At 40.4% G+C, this 15,976-nt stretch overlaps 1 protein-coding gene across 2 annotated transcripts in view; it reads left to right on the forward strand.

Annotated features, from left to right (window-relative positions):
* LOC149452257 (NACHT, LRR and PYD domains-containing protein 3-like) overlaps positions 1-11,607 on the forward strand; it is a 123,797-nt gene extending 112,190 nt beyond the window's left edge. For both annotated transcript variants that reach the window (XM_089689579.1, XM_089689581.1), the window contains one exon: positions 9,340-11,607. In XM_089689579.1, coding sequence (XP_089545705.1) covers positions 9,340-9,472 — 133 coding nt within the window. In that variant the 3' untranslated portion in view covers positions 9,473-11,607. The remainder of the gene's footprint in view (positions 1-9,339) is intronic.
* The last annotated feature ends 4,369 nt before the right edge of the window (positions 11,608-15,976 follow it).

The raw sequence follows: 15,976 nt of genomic DNA on the forward strand, positions 1-15,976 counted from the left end.
CGTCTAATGGTCATGATAAGAAATGTGGGGTTCTCGTTGCTATCCGAAACTCTGTTGCCTTTTCATTACTATATCAAGTGACAGACAGTAAAGGCAGATTTCTAATTATTGTCTGCGAAATTAACACTATTTTATATACCATTGTGAATCTCTATGCTCCCATTGTTCTCCAGGTCCACTTTCTAAACTCTCTAAGGAAAAAAGCGGCAAAAATCCATAAAGGTTTCTTGTGGAGACTCTAATGCTGTCATAAATAATTTGCTAGATATTTCAAACCCCTCCCACAGCTTGAGACACTCCTTAGCTCATGTTTTAGCTGAAGCTAATCTCTAGGATCCCTGGAGATGCCTACATGCTTCTGAAAAAGATTTCACGCATTACTCTGCCCCTCACAAAATTCTTTCTAATGGACATTCAATTACTGCAAAATATATCCAAAGCTAAGATCCATCCGATGACGTGGTCGGACCACGCACTTATCTCCTTGTGCATTGAAGAGAATTTAAAATTATCCCCAGTATTTTTATTGCGTAATGGTATCTCTATGTTTTGTAATCCTGCTTTTTGTTCTATTCTCACTATAGCTTTACAGGAATATTTTGATATTAACTCTTCCCCTGACACAAATGTATTTAGCACGTGGTGCTCACACAAAGCGTATTGTAGAGGTTTACTATTGAAGTTAGCCTCGCAGGCAAAACGTAACAGGAATCGAGCCTTTTCTGACACGGTTGACAAGAACAATCTGTATCTCCCGCCGTATTCCAGGAACGCCAAACCACTAGACTTGAACTTAGGAACCTCTTATGGCGACATAGCCAAAATTTGAAAAAGGCTAAAGCCACATTTTACACGCAGGGGAACAAAGCGGGCAAGATGCTTGTGAAATATCCCGCTGCTAGACAATCCAAATCTAAATTATCCTCAATTCTGGATCCTACATCGAACAAAATCACCTACCAACCTAACAAAATAGTGGAAGTGTTTCGCCCCTACTACTCCAAATTATATAATCTTAAAGATGATCCTCATACTCCACAACCTACTCCAGAGCTGATTAATCAGTTTTTTGAAAAATTACCACTGCCTACATTAGAACATCAAAAATTAGAGGGGCTTAACCAACCTATCCTGGAAAGTGAAATCTCCAAGGGCTGACGGTTTTTCTGCTGAGTACTATAAAGAATTTCAATCTATATTACTACCTTACCTAAAAAATCTTTTGATGAAGCAGTACTTAAGTCCACATTTCCACCCGAGATGTTAAAGGCTATCATTGTTACTTTGCCTAAACCGGGGAAGACTCCATACCACCCTCAACATTTTAGGCCCATTTCACTGCTGAACACGGACCTTAAAATATATGCTAAAATCATAGCAACTGGTCTCCTAAATATAACCCCTCTCCTTATTGAGGCTGATCAAGTGGGCTTCGTTAAGGGCAGAAAAGCAGCAGACGGCACCCGTAGAATACTCAACCTGATGCATTTGATTGAAACTCGTGGGCTACAGGCTGTGTTTTTGCCATTGGATACCAAAAAAGCCTTTGATAGTGTCCATTGGCAGTACTTAGACGCTACTCTAAACAAATTTGATATTAGTAGATTTATAAAGTCGGCTATTATGACACTATATACAGTCCCTACCGCACAAGTGTTTACGTCTAACGCATTATCGGAACCTTTTAGCATCACCAATGGAACAAGGCAGGGTTATCCTCTATCTCCTATTATTTTTTTCACTAGTAATGGAACCTCTAGCAACCGCAATTAGAACTAACCCACGGATCTTGGGTATTCAAGTAGCGACTACATCCCATAAAATTGGACTGTTTGCAGATGTTGTCATACTTACTGTTACTGACCCTGTGAATTCCCATACAGAAATTTCGGCTTCCTTGCAGTCATTTAGTGAAGTTTCTTACTATAAACTTAATATTACGAAATCTGTTCTGCCAATCGCTGTAGCAAAGGGATCATTGAAATACCTCAAAGACAAAATTCCCTATAGCTGGACCCATCAGAAATTAGACTACCTTGGTATATACATATCTGCCCTGTCCTCCAATACATTTAAAGATAACTACGAAAAATTGTACTAGTCAGTCGTAGTGGAGTTGCAGCAGCTTGACAAATTTGAAACCTCATAGATAGGTAGATAGCGGCGTTTAAGATGCTGATATTTCCCAAAATATTATATTATTTTAGAACAATTTCGATTCTTATTTCTCATGCCTACTTCAGTAAGTTGGAGACGGCCCTAAAATGATATATCTGGAGAGGAAAGAAATTGCGGATCACATTCCTGTCCCTCACTGAACATAAATCCAAAGGAGGGTTTGGCCTTCCAGTACTTTCTACTTACTATTGTGCAACTATCTTTGATCAACTTCCGGTGTGGTTTGTCCCGTCAGATAAATTATGGGTACAAATAGAGCAGTGTGGTTCCCAATAGAGACCTTCAGGCATTATTGTTAGCTAGATCTGTTACATCCAAACTCTTAACTACATTTCTTCCATCCACCACCGCAACACTTGAAGCATGGATAATTGGCCAGAATAAATTAACTACCTCCTCTCCTAAGCTTCAAATTGATATACCATTATCAGCGTATGAATACTTTATTCCAAATCTCAATACCAACCCTTTAAGGGATCTAGGCTACAGCACTTTCACTGAAATAGGAAACACTATCCCAAGCAGAGGCCTACACTCTTTTCTGCAAATAAGAGGTTATCATAGTTAGAATCCAAAGAAATGGATTGAAATAGATTCTAAAATATGGCACGTTTTAACTAAGTCTATTAGAATTAAAAAATGTATCTTATGGTTTTACAAATTTTTACATTATGGCAATGATCTTTCTATTCTAAACTGCGTGGGGAGAGGGATCTACAAAGATCATTCACCCGAGATGAGTGGGATGCAGCTTTGAGCAATAACACTGTTCAACAAATTTTTATTTTTTGCCAGTTTTGGAAACAAAAGGATCCATTTCTTAATGAATTTCACATTCTGAGTTCAAATATAACAATGAAATTTGTCAATTGGCTCTAGTTTTTCTGTAAACGGAAAGTTTTCTACTATAGGCGTAATGACTACATAATGCACAATAATTATATAGATAGATGTTTTTCCACAAATATAAAGCAAGTGATATTGACTACATAACAAAGCCTAAATGGCATAATATATTGCATAGGATTACCAAGAAAAATTATAGCCATAAGCTAAGTTGAATCATTTTAATACTTAGGATTCTCACTAGTTTTGTCTTCAGTTTGTGTCGGTTTTGCTTCTCTTGGCTTTTTTCTTGTATTCGAGGAAAGGGCTATCTCTTACAACTGCACGTGACTACACGCTTCAGGTTCTTCCTCACTTGACTCAACCACGAAGGATTCTGGTGCTTTAGGAATTGGTAGCCCCTCTCCATGAGGAACTGGACGTATTGCCAATGGAATATTTGGATAGTGCACAGATAACTTTTTCTTCTTATTTAGCCCTTTTACAATTGGAGGCACCATACAAAAGTAACAATTACTAACATGATCTGTTGGCTCTCTCCAAATCATTGGCACAGCGAAAGGCATAGATGCCTTTCTTCCATTCAACCATTGCTCCAGTGCCGTCCCACAAGAATTGCAGCATATATGTGGTGCCCAGCTCTTGTCCTGGTCTCCTATCTTGCAGCCAAAATACAAGTTGTAGGCTTTCTTAATCATTCCTGTTATCCTCCTTTTTTGTGAGATAAAAGTTATTTCACCGCAGATATAGCAGAAATTATCTGCTTTATTCACACAAGTTCGACGCTGTCGAACTACAATCAGCTACAGATACTGCAGCTTTTATGCAGTGAAGTGATGCAATTAAAGGCTAATATTGCATCATCTCAGTATACATGCAATTTTCTATTGGTCACCAGTATCAATTGCGCAATATGCAGCTGAAGTTGTATCATGATTTTGAATGGCTTACGTCATTAGATGGGTGAATATATCATGGAAACTAGAGCCAATCAACATTTTTTAGGGTCATTTTCGTTTTCAGCACCCCAAAATTATGTAAGATTAGCTAATTTTATGCCCAAAACTTTTTACCTGTTGAACAGTGTAATCTGAGTATTACTAAATGTTCAAATCACTGGGATTGTTCTCTAAAAATATTAGACCGCTGCTACCTTACCCCATAGAAATTAGCTAAAATGTATCCTAATGTGTCATCATTGTGCTGGAGGAACTGTGGTAGGAAAGGTAACCTGTTTCATATTATATGGGAATGCACCTGTTTACACAATTTCTGGCAAGATGTTTTCACACTTATTTCGCAGGTGTCTGGAATGATGACTAGCCCAGCACCGCATCTGGCGCTACTTAATATTACATTAAACCTATTCCCTGGACAATTTAGAACAATATTTGGCTATGTACTTATTGCTGCTGCTTGGAAATCAACTAAAATCCCCTCTATATCAAAAGTAATTCAAAGAGTACACTCATATTACACCTGCGAGAGGGCTGTGGCCATTTCCTATCAGCACATGGGGGAATTTGACCTGAAGTGGTCTTGTTGGAAAGAAATGTTCATGTTATCATGTTACACAATATGAATATATAGAATCTAGTACAAAATTGTTTCCTTGGCTAAATTTGTGCTCTATTCTCTTTTAACCGCATGCCGCCCAGCCACTGTACATATACGGTGGCAGGGCGGCACTCACAGGCAAAACCACGTTTTAAAACGTGTGTTTTGTAAACAAATAGGGGGCGCGCACGAAGCGCGCTGCCGCCCTATTTGTCCTGTGGATCACCGCCGCAGATGCCAGTTGCCGGGTCACAGCCGCTCGTTAGCGGCTATGTCCCGGCGATCGGCGATAAACGGTGACAGAGAGCACAGCTGCAGTAGCTGTGCTGTCTGTCACCTCTCTGTCAGCTCGAGGATGAGCTGATCGAGAAAGAATAGTTTCACTTTCTCGATCAGCCTTGTCCCGCCCAGTACACACCCCCGCCCCCTAGTAAAACACTCCTCTCACTCCTATAACCCTTCCCTGCTAAATAAAGTTAACCCCTTCCTCCCCATTGCCATTAGTACAGTGTCAGTTTTTTTTTTTTTTTGCACTGATCACTGTATTAGTGTTTTTGGGGATGTCAGTGACCCCATGTCAGTACCCCCCAATGTCAGAATGTCCGCCGCAGTCCCGCCATAAGTCGCTGCCATAAGTCCCTGATCGCCGCCATAATTCGCTGATCGCCGCCAATATTAGTATAAAAAAACCCCTAAAAATCCCAGTATCTTTCCTGCCATTTGTAAACGCTATAACTTTCACGTAAACCAATTAATTTACACGTATTGGGGTTTTTTTTTAGCAAAGACATGTCGCAGAATGCATTTTGGCAGAAATTTATGACTAAATTTGATTTTTGCATTTTTTTTTTACTGGACATGTTTTATAGCAAAAAGTCCAAAATATTGTTTTTTTTTTTCCTCAAAATTGTCAGCCTTTTTTTTTATAGCGCAAAAAATAAAAACCGCACAGGCGATCAAATACCACCGAAAGAAAGCTCAATTTGTGGGGAAAAAAAAAGGATTTAAATTTAATTTATGTACCGTATTGCATGACTGCACAATTGTCCGTTAAACTAGCGCAGCGCTCTATAGCAGAAAAATGGCGTAAATTGCAGTATTTATACCATAGTTTGTAGATGCTATAACTTCCACAAAAAGCAATCAATATACACTTATTGGGATTTTTTTTTACCAAAAACATGTAGCAGAATACATTTTGGCCTAAATTTATAACCAACTTTGAGTTTACTATAGATTTTTTATAGCTGGAAATAAAAAATATTGTTTTTCTTCAAAATTTTTGGCGTTTTTTTGTTTATAGCGTGAAAAATAAAAAGCGCACAGGTGATCAAATTACACCGAAAGAAAGCTCTATTTGTGTGAAAAAAAGGACGTAAATTTCGTTTGGGTGCAGCATTGCATGACCGCGCAATTATCAGTTGAATTAGTGCAGCGCCAAGTAGCAAAAAGAGGCCTGGTCATTAAGGGGGGTAAATCCTCAGGAGGGCAAGTGGTTAACGCTTTATTTTTCTTCCTTTCCTTTTTCATCGTTTCCCCCTTTTTCTCTTTTTTCCTAAGACTATAATACCTGGAAGTCCGGCCATATATTGGTCTGCTCTTCTGGGATAACTGTGATGGCAATTAGTGCTCTATGCAGGTACTATAAGCCTTAATTGTAACCAATTTTTTTGGTAACTAAAATTGCAATTATTGACTTGGTTTGTTCATGTATACCTTTGATGGCCAATAGGCCAGTATACGATTGTTTTCTCAGATTTAAGAGTGTGCTAGCTCCATGCTGCTAAGATAAGTTTGTACTTATTTTCTATTCTGAATCTTTCAATATTGCTGTTGTAATTGTTAACATTTCAATAAAAAAGATTTGAAAAGAAAAATATAAAGCTCACTGGAGGGGTAGTAATAAAATCAGATCCCTGAGTCAAAAAGAATCCAAGTGTATTTTTCAGCTGCAAACTTTGATTCCGCAAGGGTTAAATGTCGATTTCAACATTGTTTCATAGAAAATTTTTAATTTACAGTTAGTTCAGTGTGTATTCTATAATGCTTAAGTGCTGATATGTTTTATATTACATTAATAGATCAATAAACTATATAGAGTGAGGCTACTGTGAGCCTAATAGATCAAATATTGTTATATAATAAATGCATTATGGGGTACCATTTATATATAGGGGCACATGTGCTATGAACAGTATTGATAATAAGATGTATTGTTATCCAGATGTATGGCTGGTAAACACTGAGATATTCACATAAGTGGGATAAAACTATCTAAATATGGCCGCTGTATCCAGGAGGGCTGTCCTAATGACTTCTGTTTAAGTACATTATAACCAGGAAATTGGGCTGTCATTTAAGTGTGGCCAGACCAAAGGAAAAATAGACACCGGAGGAGGGACAGACAGGCTACAACAAAATGGTGCCCGCTAGGAGATGTCTATCAATTAAGGAATAACATGGTATATATAGGCGGCTAACTCCTGAGGAAGTCACGTAACGTGACGTAACGTGTAGGGTGGGCCGATGACGTCAAGCCGCTAAACCGGACGTTTACAAGCTGCCATCTTGGAAATTCCTGAAAGCATTGGAATTATATTGCGATACGCGTTTTAACTGTGGCGTCCCAGCAGGACACTTTTAAATGTGAGTGCACTTAGTTTTTTTAAATAAATTATACAACATTTAAGTACTACACTATGACAAGCGTTTCTGTTTACATATGCGGAGGATATATGGGATAGAGAGGAGACAAGACCGTCTGCAGCAGAAAGAGGAGGAGAATGGAGCTGACCATTCAGTACACCTAACTGGGTTAATAGGGAAAGGCTTCATTTGACCTATGCAATTTGGGTCATATAAGGAGGGGAGAGTATGCATGTATGTCTCTGTTGGAGGAGCACCTCTAAGAATATAAGTGGACACAAGGAATAAGGAGAACCTGTTTGGCACAAAGTTATATATGTATGGATAAAATCACATATGAAGGACTATAAGTTGTGGTCATTGCATTTACAAGTGTTTAAAATCACAGGTGTTTTGATGTACGTTTTAAAAAATGGCACACATCTGTGCAAACAGTCAATTTTATTATCCGTAAGCAATTGTTTGAAAGCCTTTATAGGTTACCACTTTAGAATTACAGAGGAGATCTAATGCTAGAATTACTGCCCATGATCTGATGTTCACCATGAAACCTCACATGTGTGGAATGATTGCTGTTTGTTTGCGTGCGTGCAGGACCAACGTGTGCAAGCATGGGGAAACGGGGAGTTTTTTTTTTTACACTTTCGCTTTAATTTTTTTTTTTATCAATTTTATTGCTGTCGCAAGGAATGTAAACACCCCTTTTAACAGCAATAGGCATATGACATGTAATCTTTATGAAGGGATCTTGAGTCAATAAATCACAAACTGGCAGATCCCATTAAAGCAGCAGAAGGAACGTTCCCCCTCTGCTTGTAATAGCAATTGAGTGGAGCTGACCATCGGTAAAGCAGCTTAAACATGGCTGAAGTGGGTTAGAAAACTATGAGTCTGAACAAAAGTAACTCTATTATCGCTCATAGCTCGGATTTTGCCAGATTGTATACTTTCTACTAATAACTGGATATATGTAAGGATTTACAACCACTTTAATTTAAGTGACTGGCCTCAGGTGATACACAGAGATGAAACAAATCCTCTTACACAAGTTGTACCTGTACATTTACCGCCACTTTTCCCCTACATCCATGGAAAGTGCAGAATCTACACAGGATCTCTCGGCTCTAAAAATAAAGTGGTGGAGAGCTGACGTTACATCAATGAGGAGAGTTCTGAGAGCTGATTGGAGGACAGGGACACACACCCCTTCAAACAGCACACAGGAACAGAGCTGAGGCTGTCAATCTGAAAGAGGTCCCTCCCCTGTCACCATTTTTCTCTTGGTGTCAGGAAAATTATAAGCAGTGACTCATGCTTATAGCAAAGGAATGAGACAGTGGACATAAATTACACTTAGTGCTGTGGATTGAGACAAGTACACACTATAGAGGGATATGCATTGTTCAAATTTCATGTCTGAGGTCTACAACCACTTTAAGTGCCTTTTCTATGACATCTCTGGTATATCCCCAGTCCATATGTTTGTGTTACATTCCATCAGTTTGTAATACACAATATTTTTCTTCAGAGCAAATGTGAAATTTCTGCATGAAATGGGATACTGACAAGTTACCCACTAGATGTCTCAGATGTGCACTTGAATAATGAAGGAATGTGTTACCTGTGAGTTTGTAAGTAAACTTGTGAATTTTCCATTTTCCTGGAAGAACACCTCCATATCCAAAAATGTGATGTTAGAAAGAGAAACTTCTGAGAAAAAAATGTTATGGTAGGGAAAACACAAATTGAGAAAGCAAGGTCTTTAAACTCCTCTACATTGGGTCTCCACACCACAGAACTATTACCAATATACCTTAGGTATGCTTGTCTATGGCTGAGGTATAACGGGGAAAAATAAATGTACTTTTCTTCAAGAAACACAAATGAACGAATGAAGGGATTTGTAAAAGAAGGGAGAAGCCAAACTGGCCAAGACAGGACCACTGATTTGTCTAAATATAGTTTCAAATTTGGAGATGTTTTCATGAGTGAGAAATACCATCTCATTTGTCAAAGTCCTACAAGACAGTGACAAGTTGATATAACAGATGTGCTGGGGGATGCTGGGAAATAGTGTGAGAGTATTCTGCCCATTTATGTTCTCTCTTCTAGAATGTTAAACAACCCTTTGTCAAAGGAAGCAATAAGAGAACTAAAAAATCTGAGTGACCTCTGGCCAGGACTGGAAGTTTCCTATGATGACCCAGAAGAAGACACTCTGCTGGATGACGAGAATGAGATTTAAAAACCCCAATCTGACCCAAAAGGAAAATTAATCATTACAGATGAACCAGGACAGAATGGGGCGGAATTTTGATTTCTATTGAGGGGTTTAAAGGGATATTCCACTCCAAGTGAACCAGGGAACATAGCCATCCTGGTGATTGGTTCTAATTGTCAACCTAGCCCTAATCTAACACAGCTGTCACTAAACCCATATGGCTGTTAGCATTCTGAATGGAATCTTGTCTAAATGTTTTGCTAGCAACCCCAGCTTTCTCAAGGGATGAGCAACCAATGTTACAAGGGCAAAGTTCACTTCTGGCTGTGGACCTAATGATGGCACCTTCATGATTCTAAGTATACTGTGGACTAACCAGCCTTCCCACACCAACTCAACGTTGGGCACTTGAATGAATCCCTGCAGAAGAGCTCAGAACTATGTTTGTATGAAGCTGTGTGCTGGAGGAATACAATACAGGAGGGACTCTTCAGAAGTTGTTTGAGCCCCAAAGCTGCACAATCGGCAGACCCCTTGAAGAGTGTCAGGTGGTCCTCCAACATGGGATTGCACAGAAACTTGTGATCACACAGTCTCTTGGGTTCATTTACTTACAGCATATGGGATGTTCACTTTGCAAGGGAATTTTCCAAATGGTTTCATCAATACGGTAAAATTTCACTTTGCAAAGAATACCCAAGCATGGAAACCAAAAAAAAAATCAGCATTTTTCTTGCACATGATTAGATGATGGAAGTCAGCAGAGCTTCACATCATTCACTAAGCTTTGGTGAATGATTTCCATTGAAAGTGCAAAGTGAACGGTCTATTTGCCTTTAGCAAATCAACCCCTAAGTATTCAACCCTACATCAGGAGCAGGAGTCACAAGTTTAGTTGCTGCAAGGCTGTGAGATGTTGTATATTTTAAAGGCCACGTTCGCCTTTAAGAAAAAATGGAAATATTTTTACACAAACAAAATGTTCATTTATTATTTCTCTCGCGGGAGTATGCAAAGATCAGGCTCCTGTAAACTCTTCCCCAGCTCTCTGCTTCTACCTCCATAATGGTTTTTCAGTTGGAGAGCTGGAAGAAGTGTTAATGGACTGCCACAGTGGCATATGACAATTGTTTATTCATTCACAGATCTCTGTGAATGAAAGACATGGCTCTGTGAGTGGAACCCTGCACAGAGGTGCCAATTTTAAAAGTGAGAACATCTGCAAGGTAGAGAAAGATAAGCCCAAAGCAAAAAAAACAGGTGAAGGGCTACATGACAAGGGGGACAGGGTTAAGCTATAGTTGATCAGAAAAGATGGTCACTTACCAGATTGGGAGTTTCAGAGAGTAGGTGGAGCTGCTGGGGGGAGAGGGGGGTACACAAGGAGAAGGCTAAATGGTTAGCACTTCCGCCTGGCAGTACTCGGGTCGTTGGTTCGAATCCCAACCACGGCACCACCTGCCTGGAGTTTGCATGTTCTCCCTGTGCCTGCGTGGGTTTCCTCCAGGTATTCCGGTTTCCTCGCACACTCCAAAGACATGCTGGTAGGTGAATTGGATCCTGTCTAAATTGGCCCTAGTATGTGTATGTATGAACGTCTGTTAGGGACCTTTGATTGTACGCCCCTTGAGGGTTAGGGACTGATGTGAATGTACAATATATATATATGTAAAAGCGCTGCGTAAATTGACGGCGCTATATAAGTACCTGAAATAAATAAATATATAAGATCCCAAGCGGCAAAATCCTTGGGAGCAGTGGACATGTAGGAATCTTCCCGCTCTCCCGCCGTTTGTTTGGGCTCTAGGGCCTTTGGTGGTTGGGGTCTCTGGAGGCGTTAACATTTTTGGAACAGTTCATAGCAGTGACCCATCTAAAGTATGGCGTCCTCTGTTAAATCCCAGTTAATGGGGTATTATCTGGGAAGTGGTAACAAGTTGGCATCAGCAAAAAAGTGGGTTTGACCCCGGGTCTGTGTTTTGCAGCTGTGGATCCTGAAGAAGCAATGCAGATACACAACCTGATGTTGGTTCTCAAGTGCCTCCCAAGACCGGCAACCTGTGTGTAATGGCAATTGGTTTATGTATATGTTTTCTGTTTTAAGGAATGTTATTTTGGTTTATTTGTTAATAAATGACTAAGTTGGCCAATTTTCTCCAGATCGGGTCTTTGGTCATTTCTTAATTAGTATAAGTTGGGAAGGGTAGCTATGGTGAGATGTAGAAGGACTTGGAGACATATGGGTTACCCTAGTCATGCCCCACATGCAGTTACAGAGGCGCTCAGGAGTTGAAGTGCTTATGAACATGGTACACCTAAATAAGGGTGTAACACATTGCCACAGATGGATTTAACCTTCAAACACCTCAATACTGGACTCTTTCACCCCCTTCCTTTTTAGGCCAAATTTTCAGATATCAGTGTTCTCACACTTTGAATGACATTTATTCAGTCATGAAACACTGTACACAAAATATAGTTTTATAATTTTTATGAGCCAGATAGAGCTTTCTTTTGATGGTATTTAACCACCACTGGACAAATAATTTTTTCATACAATTAGGCTAAAATATATTCTGCTATATGTCTTTTGTAAAAATAAACAAAATCAATGTATTTTAGTCTGTGTGAAAGTTATAGAGTCTACAAACTATGGGACATATAGTTGTGCACAAAAGTTTGCATACCCTTTGAAAATTGGTAATATACAACATGTTTAAAGAAAACATAAGTGAGCAGGCAAAACACATTTCTTTCACTTCTTGAGGGATTCATATTCAACTGTAGGTCATAACAGAATGTTACAATCATAAAACAAAACATAGAAAAAAGTAAACAAATGAAATGACTCCTGTTCAAAAGTCTGCATACCCCTAGTTCTTAATACTGTGCATTACCCCCTTTACAAAAGACTGCACACTGTCATTGATGCGAATCGTTGTCTATGAGGCCCAAAATTCTTGCAGGTGGTATAGCCCATTCATCTTGGCAAAATGCTTTCAGGTCATGCAAAGTCTTTTGGTCTGCGTGTATGAACTGCACGTTTGAGATCTCCCCAGTGGCTTGATGATATTAAGGTCAGGAGACTGTGATGGCCACTCCAGAACCTTCACCTTTTTCTGCCCTAAACACTTAAGGGTCAACTTGGCCTTGTGCTTAGGGTCATTGTCATGCTGGAAAGTCCAAGAATATTCCATGTGCAGCTTTCGTGCAGAAGAATGCAAATTGTCTGCCAGTATATTCTGACAACATGCTGCATTCATCTTACCATCAATTTTCACAAGATTCCCTATTTCTTTTAAGCTCACAACCCCAAAACTTAAGTGAGCCACACCATGCTTCAAAGTGAAGATGGTGCTGTTGTCACTGTTGACTCCTTTATAATTGTGACCATTAAGCTCTATTTTGGTCTGGTCACTCCAGATTACAGTGTTCCAGAAGCTGTGAGGCATCTCAATGTGTTGTTGGACATATTGTACCAGGCTTTTTTGTGACATTGGCACAGTAAAGGCTTCTTTATAGCAACTCGACCATGCAGCTTGTTTTTGTTAAAGTATCACTGTATTGTGCTCCTTGAAATAACCACATCATCTTTTTTCCCAGAGCAACCTGCATTTCTCCTGAGGTTACCTGTGGGTTTTTCTTTTTATCTCAAACAATTCTTCTTGTAGTTGTGGCTGCAATCTTTCTTGGTCTATCTGACCTTGGCTTGGTATCAAGAGATTCCTGAATTTTTCACTTCTCAGCAAGTGATTGAGCAGTACCGACTGGCATATTCAAGGCTTTGTATATCTTTTTATATTATTATTATTATATAGTGTTTATTTAGCACCAATAGGTTTGCTCAGCGCTGTACAATAAAGTGGGGGGACAGTACATGAGACAATACAGTAACAATACAATACACGAGGGGTTTGAGGGCCCTGCTCTTTTGAGCTTACAATCTAGGAGGGAGGGGGTAGAGGTACAGGAGGAAGTGGCTGGGGGTATGGAGTGGTAGGAGGAGTGGAGGAGAATGGCTGTTAGGTGAGGGTGGGGTAGACTTCCCTTAAGAGGTGGGTTTTCAGGGGGTGCCTGAAGGTGAGGAGGGTAGGTGACAGTCTTTTTATATCCTTTCCCATCTTTATAAAGTTCCATTACCTTGTTATGAAGGTATTTTGACAGTTATTTTCTGTTCCCCATGAATTAGTATCTAGCCTGCTCAGTGAATCCAGGTGAGAGCAAACTCATTGACTATTTATACACAGACACTAATTGAAATTTAAAAAGCTACAGATGTGGGAAATTAACCTTTAATCGCCATTTTAACCTGTGTGTGTCTGTACCAAGGCCAAAACATTCCAGGTTAAGCAAACTTTTGATCAGGGCCATTTTGGTGATTTCTTTAATCATTATGATTTAAAAAGGAGCCAAACAACTATGTGATAATAAATGGCTTCACATGATCACTATACTTAAATAAAATACAAGGTTTTGACATGATCAATCATATTTTCAATATCAATGCCAACATTTCTTGATTTCTGCCAGGGTATGCAAACATTCAGTCCTACAGATTAAAACAGTTCAATAATGTACAAGACAGACCACTTATATGCAAGACACACATCAGCACATATTACAACAGATGGTGCAATACAGTAACCAAAGGTATCAATATGAGGAGATGATATAGGGCAGGGGTGGCGAACAAGTTAGACACAAAGAGCCAAAATTTTAAACTGTGAAAGTCAGAGAGCCACACCACGCAGTGACCTGCCAAAACAGACAAACACTCACACAAAAACACATAATTAAAACCAATATTATTCACCATAACACTTTCTTCCCCTTACAAAACACAGGGATGACCAGAGACTGCGGACAGCACAGGGATGACCAGAGACTGCGGACAGCACAGGGATGACCAGAGACTGCGGACAGCACAGGGATGACCAGAGACTGCGGACAGTACAGATGACTGCTGACCTATGGGGAGGTGGGGAGCGGGTACCTGAATTTGACAGGTACCCGCTCTTACTTCCGCAGAGTTTTTGTTTGATCTTACCTGTTCCTCGATCCAGCCGCGCGCTGTCTTCTCGGCTTCTGTAATGGCGCTCGGCATGACAGCCGGGTGCCCAGTGCGCATGAGCGAGAAGCACTTGCGCTTTGTGATTGGTCCGGCGGCTTCCGGGATCTGTCATGTGTCCCGGGTACCGCCTTACCATTCACAAAAAGCACCGCTTCTTGCTCATGCGCACTTGGCACCCAGCTGTCATGCCCAGTGCCCACACTACAGAAGCCGGAAGACAGCGCGCCGCTGGATAGAGGAACAGGTAAGATCAAAGAAGTAAGAGCAAAGAGCCGCATTCATTTTGGCCGGGAGCCACGTGTTCGCCACCCCTGATATAGAGTATAGAGAGTATAGAATCTGACAGTTCTGGTTCCCTAAAAATGACTTCTACAGCAGTGTCTGTAAACTGATGTGGAATAGAAAATGCAGTTCCTCTGCTTATGGTGTGACTTTATGGAGAGCCACGCAGAAGAGAAAAGGAAGACAGATTTATCTTTCAAAACTGATACTAAGGTTTCAAGCAGTGCCCTCAGCAATGAGACAAGGCTCCACCACACATAGTACCTTATCAATCACACCTTACGTTATCTTGAGTCCAAAGACTTGATCCCTGACCTGCCCGATAACAGGAACTGCACTGCAGGTACCTAGCCACACATTGCACCTGAAAAAGGGCAAATCATTCAGCAGGACACATTTACTCAAAAGGACAGTAATAAGTAACAGATAGTATGGAAAGAATACCAAAATAAAAAAAAAAAAATTGACAGTCAAGGTTCTTGGAAAGGGTACTTTTCCACTACATCGTCTTTACAGAGATCAACAACACAAGAGGAAATCATAGTAAGCAGAAAATTGGCTTACTGTCAAGGTCCTACCTTTCCTCAGGGCTGTGCTGCTCCATGTGCTGGCATCCATCTTAGGTGTCTGGAAAGCATTGTGGGATCCTTTATGCTTTCAGTCCTCTGCGGCTCCTCCCCCAGGAGGTGGCGGCTTGTCACATAGAAGTCTGCTGTTTGTAGCTGTCCATTGTATTCGTGTCCTGTCTCTTGCACAGCAGCAAGCTCCTGTTTAGCTATTCTTTGCTTTCCTGGATACGGACTCGGCTTTTTGTAAGACTCCTCCTGGCTTCTGACCCCGGCTTTGGCAGCCATTCTTCCTGGCTCCTGATCCCGGCTCTGGTGACGATTCTTCCTGGCTCCTGATCCCGGCTCTGGTGACGATTCTTCCTGGCTCCTGATCCTGGCTTTGGCTACGATTTCCACTGTTGGACTTGCATAGACTCTTGTCTTATTTTTATATTAATAAACCTACCTTTAATTGCACCTCCTTGGGTGTCTGGCTCCTCGTTCCCTGACACTACACGAATGCCATGAATCCTGACAGTGCAGGTTCTCCCTCGCTCCCTATGTTGGTTGCCAGACTTGATCAGCAGGATCTCTTGTTGGATCAGTTTGCTCAGGTGTTGCAGACGC

Source organism: Staurois parvus, unplaced genomic scaffold (assembly GCF_062004578.1).
Source record: "Staurois parvus isolate SC_StPar_1 unplaced genomic scaffold, SC_StPar_1.0 ptg000486l, whole genome shotgun sequence".
Classification (NCBI taxonomy): domain Eukaryota; kingdom Metazoa; phylum Chordata; class Amphibia; order Anura; family Ranidae; genus Staurois; species Staurois parvus.